At 53.6% G+C, this 27,062-nt stretch overlaps 1 protein-coding gene across 3 annotated transcripts in view; it reads left to right on the forward strand.

The window, feature by feature from the left end:
• TRAF3 (TNF receptor associated factor 3) overlaps window positions 1-27,062 on the forward strand; it is a 460,451-nt gene that overhangs the window by 337,554 nt on the left and 95,835 nt on the right. For all 3 annotated transcript variants that reach the window (XM_069638108.1, XM_069638107.1, XM_069638106.1), the window contains exon 6: window positions 1,404-1,484. In XM_069638108.1, coding sequence (XP_069494209.1) covers window positions 1,404-1,484 — 81 coding nt within the window. The remainder of the gene's footprint in view (window positions 1-1,403; window positions 1,485-27,062) is intronic.

The following is a 27,062-nucleotide window of genomic DNA, read 5'->3' on the forward strand; positions in this document are numbered from 1 at the left end:
ACCTCTGAGCGGTATAGGGTATGTAGGGTACCCAGTAGTCTGGGCCTGGCACCTCTGGGCGGTATAGGGTATGCAGGGTGGCACCTCTGGGCAGTATAGGGAATGCAGGGTGACACCTCTGGGTGGTATGGGGTATGCAGGGTACCCAGTAGTCTGGGCCTGGCACCTCTGGGCGGTATAGGGTATGCAGGGTGGCACCTCTGGATGATATAGGGAATGCAGGGTGGCACCTCTGAGCGGTATAGGGAATGCAGGGTGGCACATGGTATGCAGGGTGGCACCTCTGGATGGCACAGAGTATGCAGAGTGGCACTGCTGGGCAGTATACGGTATTTAGGGTGGCACTGCTGGGCGGTACAGGGTATGCAGGGTGGCACTGCTGGGCAGTATAGGGTATTTAGGGTGGCACTGCTGGGCGGTACAGGGTATGCAGGATGGTACAGGGTATGCAGGGTGGCAACGCTGGGCGGTATAGGGAATGCAGGGTGGCACTGCTGGGCGGAACAGGGTATTTAGGGTGGCACCTCTGGATGGTACAGGGTATGCAGGATGGTACAGGGTATGCAGGGTGGCAACGCTGGGCGGTATAGGGAATGCAGGGTGGCACTGCTGGGCGGTACAGGGTATGCAGGGTGGCACCGCTGGGCGGTATAGGGTATGCAGGGTGGCACCTCTGGGCAGTATAGGGAATGCAGGGTGGCACCTCTGGGTGGTATGGGGTATGCAGGGTACCCAGTAGTCTGGGCCTGGCACCTCTGGGCGGTATAGGGTATGCAGGGTGGCACCTCTGGATGATATAGGGAATGCAGGGTGGCACCTCTGAGCGGTATAGGGAATGCAGGGTGGCACATGGTATGCAGGGTGGCACCTCTGGATGGCACAGAGTATGCAGAGTGGCACTGCTGGGCAGTATACGGTATTTAGGGTGGCACTGCTGGGCGGTACAGGGTATGCAGGGTGGCACCTCTGGATGGTACAGGGTATGCAGGGTGGCAACGCTGGGCGGTATAGGGAATGCAAGGTGGCACTGCTGGGCGGAACAGGGTATTTAGGGTGGCACCTCTGGATGGTACAGGGTATGCAGGGTGGCACCGCTGGGCGGTACAGGGTATGCAGGGTGGCACCGCTGGGCGGTATAGGGTACGCAGGGTACAGAGGTAGGGACAGAAACACTTAGCAGTCACTGTAAGTCATCCTCAAAGCATTGGACGTGGGGGAAGCCCCAATACAGAACTTCTAGTGACTGACGAAAAGCAAGAGCCCAGGCCCCCCACAGGCTCCTGTGGAGCGCTGCGGGGGGGGGCTTGAGGGGGGGGGGGCTGGCCATCGTGCTGGGTGCAGTTTGCTCTTCTTTAGCCCGCATTAGTCATGACTGAATGATTGTTTTTTTTGTCTCCTTCCAGAAACATGAAGACACGGAGTGCCCGTCCGTGGTGGTCGCCTGCCCCCATAAATGCAGCGTTAAAACGCTTCTGCGGAGTGAGGTAAGCGGGTTCCCGCCAGGCTGGGGGTATCGGGTTTGCGCGTGACGCCGAGCCGCCCACATTATTTCCAGCCGCGCGCCCTGGGGGGCGTTTCCCTTCAGATCTGGACCCCTGGGGGGGCTGTAGGCGCCGCCCGATTAAATGTACACATATATTAAGCGTTGCGTCAGCGAAGGGGCGAGGTGTAATCTCTACACGTGCGCTTATAACGCCCCGCTTTGCCCCTGGGTCCTTTCTCTGACGAAGCTGCGCTGCCTTACGCTGTACCCTTGGCCTCCCTCCCTAGAGTGGTAAAGCCTTACACGTCTTTAGGCGCATTGTATTAACATTGTTCCAATAGAAATGGCCAAGCAAAAGCATCGTGATACATTTTATTTTTAAAGAAACCTTGTTTGAGGAAAGAAGCTTTGTGTCCCACTTGCTGTGCGTTACTCATATTATAATGCACGTAATTTATTTATTTATTTCATATACTCCCAGTCTTAAGGCTTTGTATATACAACCTATTACAAAGAGACGGGTAAGCATAACACAATTCAAGTCATTCAAAGATTCAAATAAGCTAATATCACCCTCAAACGTATAGCACGTTCATTCAACAATATATTATAAATAAGAAAAACAAAGAGCAGCCGATTACAATTAAAATCAACAAGATAAAAGGTTGAAGATTTGAACACATTTCCAATAAAACACGAGATAATATTCGTAGCCCACGAGCCCTGCAACACGGGAAGGCTGTGCGTCACTTTAGGTTTTTTTCTGCGTATGCCAGTCCCCTGCCTAAGCTATTCTCCCTTTACTGTTATAGTAACTTGTTCGTTTATATAGCGCTTTCTGGCGCCGTTTTTTTCGGTTTCGTAGCGCTATGAATAACAGTTGCTACTATTGGCCCATTTTATGGACCTTCTTTTATTGACTTCAGAAGGATGAAAGGCGCAGCTGGAGTTCAAACATGTGGCTGCAGATGTCTGCAGCAAACACCGAACCCCATAAATTGCTGGATGGCGGTCAAGACCCTTCCCACCAGGACAAGTCTGTGAAAGGGGCGAAAACCATTTCAAAGTTCATGTCCCTGCTCACTTGGTTCAAACCTTTCCAGCTGCTGGTGTCGCTGGGCCATAGACTCCGCTGTACTGCCCTCCTGTATGAGACTTCTGTGCCAAGCCGTGTGTCCCACAGAGGCAGTGATGTAGAAACATGCTAGTTTCTTTAGTTCTGTTCTTAGTTTAGTGTGTCACCTGTGCCCTTTTAGTGTTGCAACAACAGCTGGATCAATTGCTTAAATGTTGCATGTGCGTCTGGTCTTCAATTAAGTTACTTCTGGCCTTTTGGTTGGGTACAGCCAGCCTATCCGTGGCCAGGTCCCCGAAGGGGCGTGCTTTCTGATCAGAATACAAGGGTTGAGCTGGTCCCAATGAACTTGTGTAATTAGTTGGAAGTATGATGAAAGGGCGTGGCCGTTTGGTCACTTCCTACGGGGTTGGCCTAGGATCGGCTTCTGCAGCCTGCGGCTCTCCAGATGTTTTGGACTACAACTCCCATGATCCCTCAGCATTGGCTGTGCTGGCTAATGAGAGTGCTAGTCTAGGCTACTAAGGGCCGTCTACCGAGTAGAGCGTTGTGAGAGAGCCCTACCTGCCTTGCAGCCGTGAGGCCAGTGTGCAGTAGCCCTTGAGGCCTCTTCCGTCAAAGCATGTGGGCCTGATGCCAAGGAACATGGCTCCACTCTTTGGATGGCGGACTCCTCAGGCGTGGATCAGAAGATCCTCTGTGTAAGACGAAGGGCTTCCCAAATATGGCTTTACCTTGAGAAGGACCAGCAAGGCAGTGCTACCTACGGAATGGATGGAGAAGGTTTCAGGTCCCAACTTGGAAGGTTTTCACAATCAACTATTACTACAGAGTAAAATGTTCTCCCCTGTGGTGGAAATGGAAAAAACTGTGGTGGGGGATGCCACAAGGGCAGAGGTGGGGGCGGAGTTTGGGGGAGGCGGACGGTGCCTGAGGAGGCAGGGTTAGCGGGGGGCAGAGCTGGCAGTTGTCTAAAATAATAGTTTTAAATAGCGCTATTTCTTTCACGCTGCTTATTTTCCAAATTATATTTCGAAGGGATTGTGTCCTCCGACGTATTCCTTATCTTTGATAATACGTTTCCAGCTTGCTGGCCTCGGAAATTTTTTATGCAGAGGGCGCTGCGCGTCGACGTCCGCCGAGTCGATGTCCCTCGACGGCCACCGTATCGGCGCCGACGTCACCATGCCCATAAATAGCCACGCGCTGCGTCCGTTGCTCAGTTCCGTTTTTCTGTGCTTCGTGGGGCCTCGGAACGTCGTTGCTCAGTTCAGTCAGGTTTACTATCTATTTTGACTCAAAATATTCCTTATCGTTCTCGATGGCTTCTTCATCAGAACCGACGACGCCGCAATCCGGCTTCAAGAAATGTCGAGACTGCGGTAAAAAAATGTCAATAATGGATCCACAGAGGGTCTGTTTATGGTGCTTGGGGTCCGAGCACCATTGTTCGGAGTTTGAGGACTGCATGTCCATGACGGCGAAAGCCCTGAAGGAGCGAAAGGGGAAGCTAGAGAGAGGTAAGTCAGCCAAATCCTCCTCGAAGGTTTCGTCGGCTGAGTCGAGGCATTTGTCTCCTCGCAGTCGAAAACTTTCCCATTCTAGATCTCGAAGCAGCTCCTACCATTCGTCGAGATCTAGACACTCAAAAAAGAGACGTCGAAGGCCCCATTCCTCGTCGTCTTCTGTGTCCCCAGAAAGAGTCTCCTGTCCCACCAAACACAGTTCTCAAGCTGAGTGGGAGGAATTTAGAAAGAAAATGTTAAGTGTCTTCGATAATGCGGCCTCGACCCCCTCGAAGACAGCTGAGGGTGATACCCCGGGTGAAAACCCCAAAAAATCAAAACGCTGCGAGTCGCAGCACCCGGCGAAACATTCCACACGAGAGCGCCATGAACCATCGGGTAAGAAGGCACCATCTTCGCTGTCGTCGAGGATTCCTTCGCCGTCGTCGAAGATTCCTTCGACGCACGGATCAGCGCCATCGACGCCGTTGTCGAAGGGTTTCTCGACGCATCGGTCAATCGACTCGATGCCATCGTCGACGCCGATGAAAGAGAGGACCAAGGCTCCACAGCCATTGGTGATTATAAGGGCCTCCGGCACGACGCAGAGACCGTCGTCGATGCCCTCCAGTAGGATCCCGATCCTCTCAAGTTCTTAGAGACCCCTTCCAGTTTTTTCGACGCCGTTTTCGGCGCCTTCAAAGCCTGTTACATCTGCGTCGATGACATCAACATTTTCTCGTCCAATAATGACGAGTTTGGCTCCTTCGGCCCTAGAAATGGGTTTTACTCCATTTCAGAGGTCAGAATACCCTGGTCTTTCTTCAATTTATGAAGAAGGGGAAGATTCTGACCAGTAAAAACTTTTGGATTACAGAGAACCACACTGCCTACTGCAGAGGATTTCACCTCTGAGGAAAGAAGGCTGAAGGAACTACAGGAGTCACTTCATGAGGCAAGTGGGCTGGACACTTCCCCAGAAGTGGAATTTGGAAAGCCAGACCCAGGGGAACATGCCGAAACACCATATAGAACCCTGATGGCAAGAATAATTGAGTTTATGGGTTGGTCTGCGCCTTCACCTGTTTTCCAACAGGATGATCTAACAGATATATTGGACAAAGGCCCACAGGAGGACCCGGTGGTCCCCTTCCATGCAGCCCTACAAAGAAAAATTGCATCTAATTGGGAAACTCCCGAAGTTATCCCTGCAGTCAATAAAAGATTGTCGACAAAGTATGGCGTAGCGGCTGCTGACCCTGAATACCTGTCAAAACACCTGACCCCAGAGAGCCTGGTGGTTCAAGCGGCAACTTTATCCAGCAGTAGGACTGCTTACCCTACTGTCCCACAGGATAGGGATGACAAAAGGTACGACTCTATGGCAAAGAAAGTCTTCTCTTCCTGTAGTATGGCATTGAAGTCCATCAACGCCACCCGTACGCTCGCTAGGTTCAGTCACACACTATGGGAGTGTGCTTCATCAGCGGCTGACTGCATACCCGAAGGAGAGGAAAAGGAAGCCTTCCTTAACATCATTAAAGATGGCAAAGATGCCATGTGCGAATCACTTCAAACGGGCATCGATTCCGCTGACAGTATCAGCAGGGCCATGGCGGCAAGTACAACAATCCACAGGCATGCGTGGTTGCGAAAGTCGGGCTTTGCCCCTGATGTACAGGCCAGACTTTTGAATATGCCCTTTGACGGCTCTTCATTGTTCGGGAAAAAGGCTGATGACAGTCTGGAAAAGTTACAGACTTCTAAAGCAGCAGGAAAATCCTTAGGAGCTGCTATCCGCCAAACTCCTTTCGCCCCTCAGGAACCTCTGGGAGAGAAAAGTCCTTTCGCTATTATTCCGCATTCGGGAAAGGCAGAGGACAGCCGGCTCAAAGAGGCCAAAGGAGATCCACCCGAGGTGGACGGGTCAAAAGTACTAAAACCGCAGCAGCAGCAGGTGCCTCTTTACCCTCGGCATCTGCATCAGCCGCCCCCAAACCACTCTGAGGCCTTCCCACACAATACACCTGTAGGGGGCAGGTTAACTCACCATCTGACGGAATGGCAGGCTATAACGTCAGATGCTTGGGCATTGGAGACAGTTGCCCAAGGTTACTGCCTACCCTTTCTACACATCCCTCAGAGTTATCCACCGGGGAACAGCTCCCTAAAAGTTCCAGATCCGCTCCTCTTGCAGGAAATTATGGACCTGCTAGAGAAAGGTGCCATAGAACTGGTACCTGTAGCGGACAGGAACAAGGGCTGGTACTCCCCCTACTTTCTCATACCAAAGAAGGACGGAGGACTGAGACCCATCCTGGACTTACGAGAATTGAACAAGTTCCTCAGGAAGGACAAGTTCAAGATGGTAACTCTCTCTCAGATCCTTCAGGCCCTCCAGCTCCAGGACTGGCTGGTATCTCTGGACCTTCAGGATGCTTATTTCCATGTGCCAATCCATCTCAAACACAGGAAATACCTGAGGTTCACAATTGGCGACTCTCATTATCAATTTCGAGTTCTGCCATTTGGGCTGACCTCCGCCCCGAGGGTCTTCACCAAGCTGATGTCGGTAGTGGCGGCGAGTCTAAGGAGGGAAGGGATCCACGTCTATCCCTACCTGGACGATTGGCTGATTAGGGCCGTATCTTCGGAACAGGCCCAGACCCAGCTAGATTATGTCTGCCTCTTCCTTCACAGACTGGGCTTCTCCCTCAATTTAAAGAAGTCACAGATTATACCATCACAGAGACTCCAGTTCATTGGAGCGGTCCTGGACACTTCCCTGGGAAAATCCTCGCCATCAGAGGTGAGGGCTCAAGATATTCTGCAGATGGTCACCAAGTTTCAAAATGCGCAACGTCTCCCAGCCTTCGACTTTTTGAGGTTGCTAGGCCTCATGGCATCCTGCATCTTCCTTGTGCCAGAGGCTCGCCTGAGAATGAGATCTGTTCAGTGGGCACTGAGAAGTCAGTGGTCACAATTCTCAGGGAGAATGACAGATTTCCTCCGGATTCCGGACAAGGTAGCCCGCGACCTTCAATGGTGGGCCTATCCAGAGAACATCTTGAAAGGAGAACTGTTTTGGCAACCATGGCCGGAGCTAACAGTAGTCACAGACGCCTCGCTCACAGGGTGGGGAGCCCATGCCAACGACTTGACCATCAGCGGTCGTTGGTCTCCATCAGAATCCAGACTACATATCAACCTATTAGATCTGAGAGCGATCAGACTAGCGCTGAAAGCTTTCCTGCCATCGGTACAGGGGAGAAATGTCCCGATAATGACGGACAACACGGTGGCCATGTACTACCTCAACAAAAGAGGAGGCGTAGGATCACTGCCACTGTGCAGAGAGGCAATGCAGCTCTGGTTTTGGGCAATTCGGGAAGGAATCTCTCTATCGGCAGTCCACCTAGCCGGAGAGAAGAATTTGACAGCGGACGCTCTGAGCAGGCAGAGCAGAGTCTCCCACGAGTGGGAGCTAGCTCAGGAAGTCCTTCAAGAGATCTTCGCCCTTTGGGGAACCCCTCAGGTGGATCTGTTCGCCACAAGCACCAACAGGAAGTGCGATCTGTTCTGTTCAAGGAAATTTTCCCCGAGAGGAGCTCTAGGAGCTGCGTTCGTAGTGGACTGGGAGTTTCCACTCCTTTATGCGTTCTCACCAGTCCCTGTTATTCCTCAAATGATCAGGAGGTTGAGAAGATTCCGGAAAACCATGATCCTAATTGCCCCGGATTGGGCCAGGAGAACGTGGTACACGGACCTTCTAGATATGTCCATCTGCCCTCCAATCCGTCTTCCACTCAAAGAGAATCTTCTCTCGCAGAAGGGAGGTCAGGTTCTCCATCCAAACACCAGAACCCTCAACCTTCACGCTTGGCTTCTGAAAGGTTGAGGTACACGGATTGGGATCTCTCTGATGACGTCATGGAGGTGTTGCTTTCGGTCAGAAGACCAGCAACAAAGTCTTTATACCGCTGCCGTTGGAACAAGTTTTGCAGCTGGTGTAGGGAAGAGAATATCGACCCTTTTTCATGTGGTACACCAACAGTGTTATCGTTTCTACTCTACTTGGCAAACTCAGGCCTTCAAGTTGGCACTGTAAAAGGCTATCTCGCAGCGCTTTCTATCTTCAAGCGCACTGCGCAGGAACCATTGTATTTCAAAATTCCTCTAGTGGTACAATTTCTCAAGGGTCTAACTAATGTTTAGCCTCCAAAACCATTCCAGGTTCCATTATGGGACTTAAATTTAGTCTTAAACTTCTTAATGGGCACTCCATTCGAACCTCTTTACTCTTGCGCATTGAGATTTCTTACGCTTAAAACTGTCCTATTGGTAGCACTAACATCTGCTAGGAGGGTGAGTGAGCTACAAGATCTCCTGTAAACCCCCACATACAATCTTCCACAAGGACAAGGTTGTCCTACAGGTGAAGCCTAATTTCCTCCCAAAGGTGGTTTCTGAATTCCATATTACTCAGAAAATTATCTTGCCTTCATTCTACCCACCTCCCCATCCGGGGAAAGAGGAAGAAAGACTACATAGGCTGGACCCAAGGCGAGCTCTCAGCTTTTACATCAGCAGAATGGCTAGGATCCGGCAAGCAGACCAGCTGTTTGTCGGATACTCTGGTCACAAGTTGGGACTACCCATAACAAAACAAACCATCTCCAGGTGGATTATTTTGGCCAGTCTGGAATGTTACAAACTAGCAGGGAAAGAGCCACCCCAGAATCTCAGGGCTCATTCAACCAGGGGTATTGCAGCCTCTTCGGCTCTCCAAAGAGGGCTACCGGTCCGAGACATATGTGCGGCTGCCACATGGTCGTCCGCACATACATTCACAAAATTTTACAATCTGGATTCCTCCACTAGTCAAGAGACCAGATTTGGCAAGGCCGTATTACATTCGGTCCATCCCTAAAGGGATACATAACACTATCACTCCCTCCTCCAATTACATACCACTGCTATGGGAGTCTATCAAAGATAAGGAATACGTCGGAGGACACAATCCCTTCAAAGAACAAGTTACTTCTTACCTTGTAACATTCTTTCGACGGGATGTTCCTCCGACGTATTCCTTATCGCCCCTCCCATCCATCCCCGCAGTGATAAATTCCCTTGTGGTTGCAGCTTTCGCTCCTTCAAGGTTACTAACCAATTCAGGCATGTCTTTTCTTATGCTACAAAACGGAACTGAGCAACGGACACAGCGCATGGCTATTTATGGGCATGGTGATGTCGGCGCCGATACAGTGGCCGTCGAGGGACATCGACTCGGCGGACGTCGACGCGCAGCGCCCTCTGCAGAAAACATTTCCGAGGCCAGCAAGCTGGAAACGTATTATCAAAGATAAGGAATACGTCGGAGGAACATCCTGTCAAAAAAAAGTTACCAGGTAAGAAGTAACTTGTTCATCAATTCCACTTTAAACCACTTCCATGGCTCTGGAGATGAGTTACTTCACTATGCGGCCAGTGTTGCAGAGTAAATATTCTTTAAAATGCACAATGTGCATCCCATTTTATTTAAAAAAGATCCCCTTGGGTACTATTCAAACAGGGTGATTTCTGTTCACCATAAACAACGTTTTCCTTTACTTGAACCACACCCGGCACAGCTCCTGCAGCTCCTCTCTGAAAGCAGGTGGGTGACTGCATCATGTGTGACGTTAATAGGTGTATTTCTTTATGCAATGTTTTGTCGGATTTCTGTATATTTCTTTATTTATGCAATGTCTGTCGGATACAAGTAAGACAAACAATGCATAAATAAATAAATAATATGAGTCCATGCACCCGACAAACATTGCATAAATAAATAAACCGGGTCATGGCTGAGGACTGTAACTTCCTCTTGTGACCCCTTGCATGGGGTCACCAGAGGAAGTTGGTTTGTTCGCGCGTGCTTTTTTTCTTCTTCACCCCAGCGCAGAGCAGGGGTTTGGGGCGGCTGACTCTGGCCGGATTCCGAGATCCGGCTACACATCTGGTGCGAGATCTCGGATCCAGCGAGAGCCGGATCAATGACCAGCCCTGGTTCTCCCATCATACCTCAAGCAATATTGCAGGCCTGTGGGACAATCAGTCCTTCAGATGCATCCAATGACCCCGAATGGTAATGTTTAGACCCATGTCCCGCATCAAGTCCTCCAGTAGAGCCTGGCAGATATGAGGAGTGATACTTGCAAGGAAGGGGTACCACGTTGTTACATTGCCAGGCCCTTTTTCCTGGAGTTTTCTGCCGAACATTTCCAGCCTAAAAATCTAATCGCAAAATATGGGGGTGGGGTAGGTAAGGGGATATAAGGGGTAGGGGTGAGCAGAGGATAGCTCAGGGGCAACCCGCTGGTCTTGGGAGCATGACCACGCAGAGCAACAGTGGTTTGAATCCCGGATCTGTGCTTAGAAACCAAACTCAGGCGCGTTATAAAAAATAATCAAATAAATAAATAAATAGGGAATAGATAATAGGGCTTAGGGGGCACCCCCAATTATAAAATACAAATGTCCGTTTTTTTTAGCCAAAAATGTTTGCCAAAAAAACTCAACGAAAAAAAAACCTGGCAGTCTAAGAACATAGAACATTGGAAGCTTTCAAATGAATCTTAACCTGACGTCGCTATCAGAATTCCTCCAAGCCTGGTGTACCCCCAAACATTTCCAGGGGCTCCCCATCGTTTGGGCTTTCTCCTGGGGCGGCGCGTTGCTCGCTGGAAGCCCCCCAAATGAATGCTGCAGTTTTATTAACAGTGGTGTTTCCAAGTCCCCCAAAATGACTTGCGTTTCTTAAAAGCACATTGCGTGAGTAGTATTGATGGCACGTGCAAAGGAGCACCACGGCACAGGCCTAAGCGCAGGGAAAGAGGCCTGTTCTTGGCAATTACCTTCAGTGGTAACCAGGGGGGGTCCCCTCATTGGTCCCAACAGCAGGGGGTTTCCTGAAATGCCGCAGGCCTTGTCAACCTGTACCCAGCCCATACAAGTGCAGTCTGAAATGCCCCAGTAATTCCCGTCACCATATGCAAGGTGCAGCCCTCGCGTGTGCCCAGCGCAGGCCTGCACTCGGGCGCGCGCAAACATAGGCGCTGCTTGCGTTCCAGCACCTCTGTGGCGAGCCCTCCCCCCAGGAACTGGGGGTGAAAGCGGGGCCTGCTGGTTGAGCTGCGCAACACCCGAGAGAATGCAAAGAGCAGTGCTGCAGGGAGGGAGGTTTGGGGCTGCCCCTTAATGAAGCAAGGGTGGAAAACTCTGCCAGCGCGTTCCTTTCAAAGCACCTTGCGCCAATAATACCCGCCCGCAAACTTGATGGGATATTAAAACATCACAAGACTTTGAGAACTTCACAAAGTCAGTTTAAGGAAATGAGTGTACTATCCTGCATTCTAATGGGGATTGTGTGCCCGTGAGGCATGGCGTGCCAATAGTTGGCATTATGTGGGGGCATTTGAGAGAAACCTCCCAGTTGCTACTGTGTTGGAAGGGAGTCAGAGGCGTCCTATTACGATGCTTAGCGCCTGTTCTCTCCCGCCCTCCCTCAGTATACCCGGGGCTCTCATCAGTAGAAGCGCACAGAAGCCCGCCTGTGCTGGCAGTGCGCTTAGCGTGCGTTTGAGCTGCGATGGCAGCATCTGGACACGCGAGGGCGGCGCCTTACGTACGGGGACTCCCCCCTGCGTAATGTCACATGGCATTACTGGGCACTTGATGCCAAGCCACTGGACGCGTGAGGCTGAACATGTCATGTGGTAGTAACAACCGCTATCATGCCTGTACCCTGTAACTAAGTTATTGCAAGTAACAGCGCCTCAATGCCCCTGGGCTGCTTGCGCGCTATATAAATATAAATAAATAAGTAGTAGTTGTGACATGCATAGGAGATGTGGCCTGACCTTATTCGGGCATTGAGAGGCGGGGCTTGCGTATGATGGGGTAGCAGCTGGCATGCAAGTCTGCATGTTAAAGGTATTTGTACCGCGCACCGTCACCAACGGAGTTGGTCCCCAGGCGCTCTGGCGGAGCTGTGAACGATAGGGTGGGATGGGTTAGTAAGGTGAAGAGGGAGTAGGATAGTGAGAGGAGTGGTGTTCTGTTGGCAGCTTCAACTCAGTATACACCAGGTGCTGAGCTTTGGTGCGGGTATCGAATCGATGCCAGTCCTCGTGTGCTGTTGGTGTTGCTTATGTGTTGTTGCGGTGTGCGTGCGGGTTGTTGTGCGAGAGATGGTTGTGTGAGTTTTTTGAGTGAGATAAGTTTGCAGAAATGCTGCTTTTTTTGCTGGAGGTGGAGCTGTGCCTCTCTAAGAACAGCGAGCAATGGGTCCACGTCTGGATTCCCCTAGTAACTTACCCAAAGTTACTTAATATGCAAAAAAAGGGGGGTTCTGGGAATCCCTCTACCAGCACGAACACAGCCCATTGACCTGTTGTTGGGTGGATGGCCCCTGGGAAAGACTCAACCAAGTCTTTAGCTCACTGTCCCTTTCACAGAGGAGAACTATCCCTGCATATCAGTCTTTGTCCTGCCCAGGGGCAGTCCAGCACCGAAATGCCAGGCAATTCCTCTCTGAACAAGAGTACCAACAGCAACCCCAGACACGTGTTTCAGCCTTGTTGGGCATCATCAGTGAGGTGGAGCTGTGCCTCTCTAAGAACATCTTTAAAAGAAAAACCTCCATGTGAAATGAAAGCTACATGCTTCCAAAGAGTGGGAATCCCCCCCCCCCCACCTTTTTTATTTTGCTATTCTCAGAGCTGCAAAAGACCTTAGAACACACATAGCGATTTTTTAAATTTTGTTTTTAAATGTTGCTTCCCCCTAGCCAATCACATGATGCGTTTCCCAACTAGCCAATCCCGTTCCCTGAAAAGTCCGCAATGGAAGTCCGCGAACTGTACCCACTCACCGCGGTCATTTTTGGATTGTTTTGTCCAGATGTAAAACAAACCGCTAGACTGATCTGTACCAAATTTCTGAAACCAAGCTTTTGGGATCAGACTGCCCCCATCTGTAACGTTTGATGCAAACAGGTCCAGCGGATCGGGCTGTAGGCGCAACAGAAAGGTCAGTGTTCGGTAAGGAGATTAAAAACATGTTTGAACCCTATCTTCAGCTCTCCCCCAACTCAACTTTACAAAAACATTAAGTTGGGTCTATTTTTTAGGGGGAATTGTGTGCATATTGGTTGGGCAGCAGCAACATTCTAAGCTGCCCAAAGGGGGCTTTCTCCTTTGGAAGAGGAACGTGACGACCCCCGGCGACTGCTGACCATGTTATAAAATATTCAGACGCGCCATTGGGGGGCTTAAAGGCAGCTTGTAGAGGATATGCAAGTGCTGAGAGCTGCGTCTAGCCGGATGTGCCCCCTCCCCATCCATGCCACGAGACAGCGCAGCTGCATTCCCCGTCTAATCGGGGTGCATTGTGTCAGGAGAGAGGATAAAACGGGGCGCGCAGAATAGCCCTAATCCCGGCTGAATACCGAGGCCCAGGTGGCGGCCGGGGGCCTTTGGAGGGGGGGGGGGCGCGAGCCGCCTTCCCCGTGCCATGGCGCAACCAGGGCGGCGAGGGCGTATCGGATACACCCACAAACCAGGAGCCACTCGCCTTCCCAGATTACATCCGCTGTGTCATTCAAATAAATAGCAGTGGCATCATCAGTGACGCCTTCCAAGGCGCCCCCCCCCCCAGTAATGTGCCCACAATGATGAACCCAATAAGCCTGGATACATGATGAAGTGCAGACTCGTGCCGCCCAAAGGCCTCGTGTGCCTTTAGAAACGTGCCCCCGCAAGCCCCTTTTTCTGGTTCTATCCCCTTTGCTTTAAAGATTGCCTCGCGTTTTTGGGAGCGATTTCCCCGGCCCAGTAATTCTACTGAAGGCGCCCCTGGGAGCAGGAGGGGTGCTAAGGGACCCGTGGGAACATGGAGGCATCTTTTCCTAGCATTCGTCGGCGCCTTGTTGAAGGACTACAAACCTGCCTTGTGTTTAGGGTTCCTGGGCCAGTTAGTTTCATATCCGCTGATCATGACGCCACACGTGCCAACACACATGACATGCGCGTACCCACAGTTTTTCTAAAAGGCACGAGGACATGCAGTAGTACCCAGTACAGGCTATGCCCGCTTTTCTTTTTATTCGAGGCCAAAAAAGACCAAGCAATCCAAATGCACGGTAAATCCTATTTTCAATCTTCCTTCTCCCGTGGCAGTGAGCACGACACGAGACCTCTTCAGCCAGTGCTGGCGGGGGGTGAGCCTGTAGCTGCCCAATAATGTTTTTTTTACACTGCAGCAAAGTATTTTTTAAGGTAAAATTAGCCATGAAGTCCTTTTAACCATTGTTTTTTTGCACTGAGTTTTTTTTAATGATCTCCACTCTTATACATGCATTGCCCATTCGACATGGCCGATGCCATGGGAACCTCACACACGTGCACCCAGCATGCCCTGTACCGTGCCCAGTACATGCTTTGCCAGGGCCATCAGCCACGTGTCGGGCAGCTCCTACATAGAGGATGTGCTCACTCGACCTGGCCTGAACATGCCCGATGGCCTTGCCCCAGGCTCACCCTAGACGCCCCGGCACCTCCAGGTCACACAGTGCGTCAACGGGGCATGGCTGGCAGCCGTACCCCGTTCTCCCCCCTCCCGCCAACCCACACAAATGTGCTTCTAGGCATGGCCTGCTGTGTCCATCCCTGGTGGCCACTTAGCTTCTGGAATGCCCTTTGACCAGGCCCTGGGCACCCTCAAGATTCCCCCTGGGCCCACGTGACCTCATCACAGAACCCAATGGTGCCGGATAACCAAATATGTTACCTGACCGAACGTCTGTATTCTTCATGGCAGAGAGCAAGAAATCCAAGGCAGAAGGACAGCCAACAGATCGCCCCAGCCTTCTGCTCTTTTAACTGGTACTCTTGTGTCCGCCATTTTATTAAGAGAGGAACGTGACTATGCAATAGAGCGTTCCGGGCACGAAGAGCCTCACAACAGAGCTTCTAACGTGTGAATGATTTGAACGTTTAGGGCCGCTACCAAAAACATGGGCCAGTATTCAGAATCCTTCCGTATGGAGCGTGGTGGTACTATGTCGGCCCGTGAGATGTTTTGGTTCCTGACAAGAGTTGTCTACTCCTAAAACTAGATTAATCCTTATGTTCGAGACCTGCACCAAAACAAGAAAGTTGATCAAGTTTGATTCAGTGTTTACAGATCTATTGAAATACACAGTTCTCCCCAAAACATGTGCCCATACATCAGTGTCTCGACTCCATGTTAAATATTGAAATGACCACATGGGGCTTATTGAGAAATCCCACAAGATCTGGAGTGGAATGCTCAAGCCGACACTGCCTAACCATGGCCAATCCTTAAGCCTGGCCTTCCGATGGACTGAAAGTCAGAAGCGCCTGTGCAATGGAAAGTAGAGCCCTGGTGGTTTGAAGAGTTCTTGATGGGTACTCAGTAGGTTCTTGGAACCCTGAGCTCTGGGACGAAATGTATCTTCAGCTTGCACTTGGGGATGTCCCCTTGAACCCTCAAAAGGCACTCCTATAGATATGCTGTGTGTGTTTTGAACCTCGGATCACTGCACCTAGGTTGTCATCAGGGGGGCGGTGGGGAAGGCGGGGTAATCCCCAAACCACATAAGGAACCACAGGATAAAATAAATGCTAGGGCCCCGGCGAGGTTGTTGAATTTGGATCAAAAAGAGCATATTTTATAATTCGAGGGGATTGGGTCCTCCGACGTATTCCATATCTATGACATGTAATCACCACAGCTGTGCTGCTTCGGAAACTTTTTTCGGCGTCTGCGTCCTGCGTCGATGACGTTGATGCGCCGTTGTCGAGGGCCTCCTCCGACGTCCGACGTCATCCGATGTGATAAGTAGGACGCACGACGCCCGTAGCCTCAGTTCCGTTTTTTCCGCGAACGTGTTGCTTCGTGATTCTCGGTTCACGCCTCGACTCTTTGGAGTTCTGTTCTTCTCGGTTCTTCAAACCTGTTCGTTTTGTGCAAATCCTTCGTGTGAAGATGTCTTCTACTTCGTCTTCGACCCCGCGTCCGGGTTTCAAGAAGTGCGGGGAGTGTGGGTCCAAGATGTCGGTGACGGACTCGCACGACGCCTGCCTCTGGTGCCTCGGGGAGGCCCACGACACGGATGACTGTATCGACTGCCAGTCGCTCATGTCCAAAGCCTTACGCGAACGTAAGAAGAAGTTGTCGGTAGGTCGGGTGTCCAAGCCCAGGAAGTCGAAGTCTGCGGGGCTTTCGACGGATGATTCGAGGGGTGACTCTCCGCGTCATCGTCGGGAGTCTCGTGGGTCTCCTTCTAGGAGTCGGTCTCGCCACTCCTCAGCCTCTTCGAGGCGTTCTCGGAAGCGCCGACACCGGTCGTCTTCCAGGTCCTCCTCGGAGGACTCTGCCCGGCACGTCGCTTACCCCACCAGCCGTGCGACGCCGGAGGAATGGGCTTCCTTCGGGAAGAAAATGCTGGCGATTCTTGAGTCGCAGGGTACTGAGCTGTCCGCGCCCCCGAGTGGGGTCGGTCGTGTGAGGTCGAGAGACACCGCTCGCATGAGTGGTCGGCACAAGTCACGGGAGAGGTCCCGTTCGGACAAGGAGACTCGTTCTCGCCGTGCCCGTTCCAGGTCCCGGTCCTCGACGCGTTCGAGACCGTGTGCACCTGTGAAGTCTTCGAGGAAGACATCGACGTCTGAGGCGTCGAGGGCGTCGACAGGCTTTCTCGAGGCTCCGGCTTCGAGGAAGTCGTCGAGGCCGTCGACGCTCGGGTCGTCGAGGGACACGCTCGGGGCTCCGGCCTCGAGGGCTGTGTCGACGCCGCCGATGCTGGTGGCGCTGCGTCTGACGTCGACGCCGATTTCCTCGGCGCCGATCCTCTCGGCGCCGATGCCGGTTCTCTCGACGCCAGCGCCGATTCGCTCGACGCCATCGACGCCTTTCGTGTCGGAGGTACCCCGTGGCACGGGAGAACCCCCTAGGAAGGCTCTGGTTAAGAGCAAGCACTCTCGGGTGCCTTCTTTTTGCCACCTGGACTATATTTCAGAGGCGGATGAGGATTCTGATGGCCTGGTTCCTAGTCAGGTTCCAGATGAAATTGTCTCGGGCCATAGTCAGTTTGACGATTTGAGACAGTCACTGCATGATGCCAGTGGACTGGACACCTCTCCGGAGGTGGAGTTTTGTAGGCCTGAGCCTGGCTCTCATGCCGATTCCTCGTACCGGCGCCTTATGGCTAGGGTTTCTGAGTACTTGGGAAGGTCTGCTCCCCCAGGGGAGTTTGTGCAGGATGATCTGACGGACATCCTTGATGTTGGTCCCCCAACTGACCCGGTACTGCCGTTCCATATGGCTTTACAGAGAAGGGTGGCGGCGGCTTGGACTGCTCCAGAGAGTCTCCCGGCGGTGGGCAGATCCTTGTCGCGAAAATACCGTCCAGCCAGTAGCGACCCCTGCTACTTGACCAGGCACCCCACTCCGGAGAGTTTGGTGGTGCAGGCGGCCACGGCCCCGGCAAAGCAGGCGTCGTACCCCACCATCCCTCCTGATAGGGACGACAAACGTTTTGATGGCTGGGAGAAGAAAGTGTTTTCTTCTGGTGGTATGGCGCTTCAGGCGGCCAACTCCATTTGTGCCTTGTCTCGTTTCACTCACACTCTGTGGAACTGTGTTGCGTTGGCGGCTGAACATATTCCCGAAGGGGACGAACGGGATGGTTTCCTTGCTATGGTCCAGGATGGTAAGGATGCCATGTGTGAGTCCGTTCAGTCGGGTTTGGATTTAGCTGAATGCGTCAGTAGGTCCATGGCGGCGAGCACCGTGATACGCAGGTTTGCGTGGTTGCGGAAGTCGGGGTTTGCTCCTGATGTGCAGTCCCGGCTCCTCAACATGCCCTTTGACGGTGAACACCTTTTTGGCAGCAAGGCTGACGAGAGCCTTGAGAGGTTGCAGACCTCCAAAGCTGCAGCGAAGTCGTTGGGCGCTGCAGTTCGCCAACCTCTGCCTTTTCGTCCTAGGGGACAGCAGTGGAGGGGTGGTTCCTTTCGCTATTACTCATCCTTCAGTAAAGCGAGAGGTGCTGGCAGTCAAAGAGGCCATCGCAGGGGTACCAGAGGTGGACGACAGGGTGCCCGTGGTGCCAAGGCCGCTCGGGCAGTTGCCTCTTTGCCCTCAGGTAACGCCGCAGCCGCTCCCACTCAGTCGTGAGGCCATGTCCCATGGTTCGCCGGTTGGGGGAAGGCTGGCGCAGCATCTTGTAGAGTGGCAAGCCCTTACTTCAGATGTGTGGGTTCTGGAGATCATAACCCACGGCTACTGTCTTCCCTTTCGGCACAGGCCTCGCGACAATCCACCGGGGAACCTCTCTTTGCAGAGTCCGGATCCGCTCCTTGCGCAGGAAATTCATGCCCTGCTGGAGAAAGGCGCCATAGAACTGGTGCCTGTAGCGGAGAGGAACAAGGGATGGTATTCCCCTTATTTTTTGATTTTGAAGAAAGACGGGGGATTGAGACCCATCATGGACTTGCGCGGTTTGAACAAACTCCTCAGGAAGGACAAGTTCAAGATGGTTACTCTCTCTCAAGTCCTCCAGGCCCTTCAGCTTCAGGACTGGTTGGTGTCACTCGACCTCAAGGATGCTTACTTCCATGTGCCGATCCATCCCAAGCACAAGAAGTACCTGAGGTTCGCGGTTGGCGACTCGCACTTTCAGTTTCGGGTCCTGTCGTTCGGATTGACCTCCGCCCCGAGGGTTTTCACCAAGCTCATGGTGGTGGTGGCAGCGCATCTCAGGCAAGGGGGGATTCACGTCTACCCCTACCTGGACGATTGGTTGGTCAGGGGGAGCTCTCCCGAGCAAGTCCTGGATCATCTGTCCGTCACCTGCCGCTCCCTTCACAGGCTGGGCTTCTCCCTCAATTTAAAGAAGTCCCATTTGACGCCAACACAGCGGCTCCAGTACATCGGAGCGGTGCTCGACACTTCCCTGGGGCTGTGTTTTCCTCCCCAGGTGAGGGCTCTTCACATTCAGCAGATGGTGCACAAGTTTCAGCATGCCCAGACGCTCCCTGCGTTCGAGTTCTTGAGGTTGCTCGGCCTCATGGCATCCTGCATTCTTCTGGTGCCAGAGGCTCGCCTGCGGATGAGATCTTTGCAGTGGGCACTCAAGACGCAATGGTCGCAGTCCTCCGGCAGGATGTCGGACCCGGTTCAGGTGCCGCCCTCGGTCGCCCGGGATCTTCTGTGGTGGGCCGTCGAAGGCAACTTGATGAAGGGGGCTCCATTTTGGCTTCCCTGGCCGGAGGTGACGATCGTGACGGATGCATCCCTCACGGGATGGGGAGCTCATGCCAACGGGCTGACAGTCAGCGGTCGTTGGTCTCCGTCAGAGTCCAGACTCCATATCAATCTTTTGGAGCTGAGGGCCATCAGGCTAGCCCTGAAGGCTTTTCTGCCGACTGTGCGAGGAAAGAGTGTCCTGATCCTGACATCTATACAGTGGCCATGCACTACCTCAACAAAAAGGGGGGGGGGGGCAGGGTCACTTCCTCTGTGCAGGGAGGCGATGCAGCTCGAGTTCTGGGCCATCCAGCAGGAAGTTTCGATCTCGGCAGTTCATCTGGCCGGAGACGAGAACGTGACGACGGACGCTCTGAGCAGGCAGAGCGCAATCTCTCACGAGTGGGAGGTGGCTCAGGAGATTCTCCTGGAGATCTTCGCCCTTTGGGGGACCCCTCAAATGGATCTCTTCGCCTCCAGTGTCAACCGGAAGTGCGAAAGGTTTTGCTCGCGGGAATTTCCTCCAAAAGGAGCCTTAGGAGACGCGTTCGTGGTGGAGTGGTCATTCCCGCTGCTGTACCCGTTTCCTCCAGTCCCCGTCATCCCGCAAGTGCTGCGGAGGTTACGGAAGTTCGGTTCCCGGATGATCCTCATTGCCCCGGCGTGGGCTCGGAGGACGTGGTACCCGGACCTTCTCGACTTATCCATCTGCCCTCCACGTCGTCTTCCCTACTGAGACGATCTGCTCTCACGGGAGGGGGGTCAGGTTCTCCATCCAGAGGTCAGATTCCTCAACCTTCACGCTTGGCTTCTGAAAGGTTGAGGTATAAGGATTGGGACCTCCCTGAGGACGTGATGGAGGTGTTGCTTTCGGCCCGAAGGCCAGCAACAAAGTCTCTGTACCGTTGCCGTTGGCGTAAGTTCTGCGACTGGTGCAGAGTTCAGAATGTGGATCCTTTTGCATGTGACATCCCCATGGTTCTGTCCTTTTTACTTTCTTTGGCCCACAGGGGCTTGCAAGTGGGTACCGTTAAAGGTTACCTGGCGGCGCTGTCCATCTTTAAGCGCTCGTCTGAAGAGTGTTCTTACTTTAAAATCCCTTTGATTTCACAGTTTCTGAAAGGGCTCACTAATGTGTTCCCTCCGTCACCTTTCCTGGTGCCCGGTTGGGATTTAAACCTTGTTCTTAGGTTTCTTATGGGTGCTCCGTTTGAGCCTTTACATTCTTGCCCTTTGAGGCTGTTAACTCTGAAAACTGTGTTTTTAGTTGCGGTTACTTCCGCTCGCAGAGTGAGTGAGTTACAGGCACTTTCAGTTAAGCCTCCCTTCACTGTATTTCACAAGGACAGGTTGTCCTTAGAGTTCGTCCTTCTTTTCTTCCGAAGGTAGTGACGGAATTTCATTTGGCCCAGAAGGTTGTTCTTCCGGCATTCTATCCTCCCCCTCATCCAGGTAAGGAAGAGGAGAGGCTCCATAGGCTTGATCCTAGGAGAGCTTTAAGCTTTTATGTTTCACGCATGTCCCGGGTCAGAGTGGACGATCAACTCTTTATTGGTTACGCTGGAAAGCGTTTGGGGCAAGCTGTGACGAAACAGACTTTGTCTCGCTGGATTATTTTGGCCATCTCTGAGTGCTACCGCTTGGCGGGTAAGGACCCACCGGCTGGCTTGCGGGCCCATTCTACCAGGGCTATGGCTGCGTCTACTGCCCTGCAGAGGGGTGTTCCTATTCGCAACATCTGTGATGCAGCCACCTGGGCTTTAGTACATACATTTGTACGTCACTATTCCCTCGATTCCATCCGAGCACAGGATCTGGCCTTTGGCAAGGCGGTCCTTTGCTCTGCTATTTGATTGGCTATTCTAAATCTTGATTCTAAATTCTTTCCCTCCTCCTTGCTCTGGTACTGCTTTGGGAGTCTGTCATAGATATGGAATACGTCGGAGGACCCAATCCCCTCGAAGAACAAGTTACTTTCTTACCTGGTAACGTTCTTTCGATGGGATGGTCCGACGACGTATTCCATATCGCTCCCGCCCTGCCTTCCCCGCTGCAGAATTTCTTTTGCGATTGCAGCTTACGTTCCGCAAGGCTCTGTGTCTGACTGGCAGTTGACTAGTGTCTCACGTTCTGGGGGAAAAAACTACAACTGAGGCTACGGGCGTCGTGCGTCCTACTTATCACCTCGGATGACGTCGGACCTCGGAGGAGGCCCTCGACGACGGCGCATCGACGTCATCGACGCAGGACGCAGATGGCGAAAAAAGTTTCCGAAGCAGCACAGCTGTGGTGATTACATGTCATAGATATGGAATACGTCGTCGGACCATCCCATCGAAAGAACGTTACCAGGTAAGAAAGTAACTTGTTCTTCTATAGTTTTTAGGTGTGCGTAAAGAAAGGAAACCCATTTGTAGAGGGGTTCTACTATGCAGTCTTGTGATTATCCTGGCTTTATTATGCCAGAGCTCTGCAATTCTGGAAGCCAGGGGTTATTGAAACTTCTCCAGTATGGGGTCTTGCATGGATTCACATGCTCATGAATATTCCACGTCATCGGGCTGGGATTCCTCGTCAAAAGAAAGCTCTTTCGCTTTAAACTGAAACTGCTCCTCTCCTCTATAGCCTATCATTGTCATTTTGGGTCATACTGTCCCCAGCCAATGGCACTCGTCCTCCCAAGCTCCACCGCTGTCTGCCATCTTCCGATTTTACTGCATGTTTCTAATGTTTGTTTCTTACAGATTGTCAAGTAAACATATTGTACAATGGACAAGACCATTCATCCTGCAAACGTACACACTATATAACCTCCTGCCGCGTTTTCTTGAGGGATATCCAATCCCGGCCGATTGTAAAATCTTACTGGGAAATTGGATCCTTTTTGCTCCAGAGATATCATGCTTCTCCAGCATGGGGTCTGGCATGGATTCACATGCTCATGAATATTCCCTGTCGTCAGGCTGGGAATCCTCGCTAAAGAAAAAACCAGTATCAGTTTCGTTTCTGATCTGTCTTTCGTAGTAATAACCAATCACTGGTCTCTGCGTCATACTGACCACAGCCAATGACTGCCCTCTACCTAAGCACTGCCTCTGGCAGCCATCTTCAGATTTTTACCGCACGTTCATGTGTTGGGATCCTCGTGCTATTGCTCTCGAGCGTTAGTGCTATTTTTTCACGTTTTTTCTCAAAAACTTTGTTTTTTCGGTCAAAAGAGCCTCAAGCTCCACCGACTCTCCATCCGATCAACGGGGACCCGTGTCGGATTCGTCTGCGCCCCTCAAGGGTGAAGATTTCGTCGAGCTACGCTTTTGGAGGACTCCAGAAGTTTCTCAGGCCCGGACATGGCCCAGGCGAAGGGAAGCTCGACGCCCGGAAAGCTGTTCAGGATCTGCCCTGGATGCCAGCTGCAGAACGTCTTTAAGGAGGACGAACACTCCTTTTGTCTCTACTGCTTACATGAGGACAAGACGCACGTGGAGAAGGACTGTGCGTTTTGCGGCAATATGTCGGAGCGGACCATGAAGGACCGCCATCAACGTCTCGCCAACTGGCTGGAAGGGAAGAGCCCGTCAGGCGAGAAGAAGAGGAAGAAATCCGAGCGGTCTTCTAAGACCTTTGAGGACGCCCCGGCGACGGGGGTCCAACACAAGGCCAAGCACCGCGAGTCTGCTGGCACCGGGAGCGCCGAACGGTCGGGCTCTACGGGCGCCAGGCAGGGCGCACCCTCCCCGGCACCTTCAGCCACGAGCCAACGCTCTGGGTCGGGTAAGAGGAAGGGCGAGCACCCGGCGAAGCTCCTGGAGAGGCCCCGGTCGAGCTCGAAGGCCACATCGGAGGGGGAGCGAGGCAGTGTCCCCCCCTCAAGGATAAGGCGGTGAGCGCACCTAAGGTGGTGAAGGCCTTAATCCATCCGGCCAAGCCCTCTATCGATACTGTCGCGGCGGCCCTGGCTCAGCCTGTAGAGGCTACACCAGTGGTGGCGACCTCGGGGCTCAGAATCTCCCTGCCACCTCGGAGGGAGTCCTCTTTTGTGCCCATCGATAGGACCCCCGTGAAATCCCCGGCGGGGAAGAAAAAGGGGGGGCAGGGCGTCGTCGTAGATTCGGCCTCAACCTCGGAGGAGGAGCTGATTGAGGTCTTAAGCCACGGCCTTGGCGTGGAAGAAGACCGGCCCGTCGGGATGGACCCCGACGCAGATGACGACATCGTCGAGGGTGCCGACGGGGCCCCTGATCGCCCGTCGGATTCCCCTCTGCCAGCGCCGCAAGACAACTCGGCGGCCATTTTGTTGGCTATACAGTCCTTATGTTCAGAGATAAGGACGAGACTACCGTTGCCGACGGAGGAACCTCTCCCGTCGGGGGATCCGGGACCTTCTGGTGCTCCCCCGCCCAAGAAAAGAAGGATTCACCCTCCACCTCCTTTTCAGCCGTCGCGCCCCGTCCAGCCCTCCTCCCCGTCCACTCGAGGGGATGATACGGGGTCTGACACGGCAGCGACGGGTACGGACGACGAGGTATACGACGAGGATCTGCCGTCGTCGCCTCCCACCAGGGCTTCTCCGCCCGACGAGATTGGATCGTTCCACTCCATGATCGCCAGGGCATCCGAGCTTTTCCAACTCTGCCCTGAGGAGAAGAAAAAGGAAGGATTCCTTTATCAACGGCGCGAGGCCAAGAGGAAGACGGTCCTCGCGGTGCCTCTACTGGACGACATTTGGGATGAGGGCCTCGCCCTCCTCAAGAACCCTTCCACGACCGACGCCAGCTAGAAGGGACCGGTACGAGAAGAAGTACCGGGTCCCGGACGCGGCCCCCCTGTGCCTCCGGGCGCAGCCTACCCCGGACTCCGTCGTCTCCGCGGCGGCCAGGAAGAAAGCGGGGGGGGGTGCGGCCTCCACATCGACTTCCCCACCGGACGGCGAGGGAAAGAAATTCGACGCTATGGGACGCAGGGTCATCTCGTCTGCAGCGACGACGATTAAAGCGGCCAACGCCTTGGCTATCGTGGCCCGCTACGACAGGGAGCTATGGTACAAACTGGCTCCCCTGCTGGACTTCCTACCGGACGACAAGAGGGCGGATGCCCTGGAGATCCTACAGGAAGGTGAGGTGGCGTCGGACCACGCCATCACTATTGCGACGGACATCGCCGACACTGGGTTTCGCCAGTTGGGCAACGGCGTGTGCCTTAGGCGGCGTGGATGGCTCAAGGCTACGGACTTCCGTCAAGACGTACAGACCAGAGTCCTGGACATGCCGTTCGATGGGAACAACCTGTTTGGGAAAACAGTGGACGATTCCCTTCAGGCCATTAAAGCGGACACTGAGACGGCCCGGGCCCTTGGGGTTCTGCAGCAACGACGGACGCCCTTTCGGAGCAGCGGAGGCAAGGGCGCCTCCAAAGGTTCCGGCGGCGGTTTCTCCACCTACCGTCAAGCGGCCCGCTCGTCTCAGGAGGCCTACAGAGGACGAGGCAAGTCTGGCGGACCCCGCCGTCGTCGCCAAGGAGGTCAAGGCGGCAAAACCTCGTCGAAACAGGATTGAACCGGCCGTGGGGTCGGGCCCCCACCGAAGCACCCCGGTGGGAGGCCGGCTGGCGAGCTTCGTCAGCGTGTGGGAGTCCATCTCCACCGACCGTTGGGTGCTGGACGCCTTAGCCCGGGGCCACGCGCTCCAGTTTCAAAGAAGGTGCCCGCGCGTCCCCCCCGTGGCCAGGAAAGAGCTTCACGTCCCTCAGCTTCTCCTGGAGGTAAAGGCGATGCTCAGGAAGGGCGCCATCGAACTCGTCCCAAAGAGGCTTCGGGGCTCCGGAGTTTACTCGAGATACTTCCTCGTGAAGAAGAAGACGGTAGGATGGCGCCCCATCCTAGACCTGCGACGTCTGAACAAGTTCATCAAGGCGCAGAAGTTCCGGATGGTCACCCTCCAGCACGTCCTGGGGCAGCTGGAGGAAGGAGACTTCCTGTCGTCGTTGGATTTGGAGGATGCCTACTTCCATATTCCCATCCTAAAGGGGCACCGAAAATTCCTCAGGTTTGTGGTCCAAGGGCGTCACTACCAGTTCAAAGCCCTCCCCTTCGGACTACGGTCGGCACCCAGGGTATTCACCAAGTGCCTTGCACCGGTGGCGGCGCAGCTGCGCCGCGAGGGGATCCACGTCTACCCCTACCTGGACGACTGGCTCATCCGAGCCAAGACGAGGGAGCTCGCCGTGGAGCACACGGCAAGGACCGTCCAACTTCTCACGGACCTGGGATTCTCCGTGAACTACGCCAAGTCCCACCTGGTACCCGCGCAAAACGCACTGTTTCTGGGAGCGAAGCTCGACAGTGTCCCTTCTGGCCTCCCCGTCGGAGGAAAGGACCAGGTCCATCCTGGGCAAGGTACAGCGGATGTTGGTTTCCGACGCGGCCAAGGTGAGGTCCATCAAGTCCCTCCTCTGAATGATGTCTTCTTGCATCTACCTCATTCCCATGTGCAGGCTCCGGATGCGCCCGTTGCAGGAGTTCCTGGACGCGCGCTGGATCGAAACAACGGGCGGCTTCGAGGAGAGGATCACACTCGACGAGAGTTTCCGCCGAGCGGTCCGGTGGTGGGGCAACCGCGCGCATCTGACGGCGGGCATGGACTTCCAGACCCCAGACCACCAGGAGACAGTGACCACGGATGCCTCCCTGGAAGGGTGGGGAGCGCACACCGAAAATCTGCACGCGAGAGGCCTTTGGCTCCCGACGGAGAAGTCCCTCCATATCAACGTCCTGGAGCTCCGTGCAGTGTTCTGGGCCCTCAGGTCCTTCCTTCCGTCCCTCAAGGGCAAGGTGGTGAGGATCTTCACCGACAACACCACCACCATGTTTTACATCAGGAAACAGGGCGGAACCAGGTCCCCAGCGCTGTCCAAGGAGGCGCAGGACCTGTGGCATTGGGCCGTCGCCCAAAGGATGTTTCTGGTGCCGTTTCATCTGGCAGGGATAAAAAACACCATCGCCGACTCACTCAGCAGGGAGCTGCGCTCGTGCCACGAGTGGGAACTACGGCAGGATCTAGTGGATCGCCTCTTCGGACGGTGGGGCACACCCCAGATCGACCTGTTCGCGACGGCGACGAACTCCAAGTGCCGGAGGTTCGCCAGCAGGTTTCCCCAGGCGAGGAGCATGGGCGATGCTTTCTCGTTCCCCTGGGAGGGCCTGTTCCTCTACGCGTTCCCTCCTTTGCCACTGCTAATCCGGCTCGTCAACCAGCTCAAGAGGTCACGGTGCAGGATGATCCTCGTCGCACCTGCGTGGCCGAGGCAGATATGGTGTCCGGACCTTCTGGACTTGTCAGCATCCCCGCCAATCAAGCTGCCGGTGGACGCGGATCTACTCTCCATGGAAGGAGGCGCCATCCTCCACCACAACCCGAAATCGCTGAACTTGCAGGCCTGGCTCCTGCAGCGCTAGAGTTTGGAGGATACGACATACCGGCCGACTGCAGAGAGGTTCTTGCAAAGGCCAGGGTGTCCTCGACTCTTAAATGCTACGGACACAAATGGAAGAGGTTCTCTGTCTGGTGCCACGCACAGAAGATTAACCCTCTACGGATTACGGCTCCCAAGGTACTGCCGTACCTGCTGACGCTGGCCAAAGCTGGACTGGCACACGCGTCCATCAAGATTCATCTTGCTGCGATCTCCC

This window comes from Ambystoma mexicanum, chromosome 14 (assembly GCF_040938575.1).
Source record: "Ambystoma mexicanum isolate Mex_15411 chromosome 14, UKY_AmexF1_1, whole genome shotgun sequence".
Lineage (NCBI taxonomy): Eukaryota > Metazoa > Chordata > Amphibia > Caudata > Ambystomatidae > Ambystoma > Ambystoma mexicanum.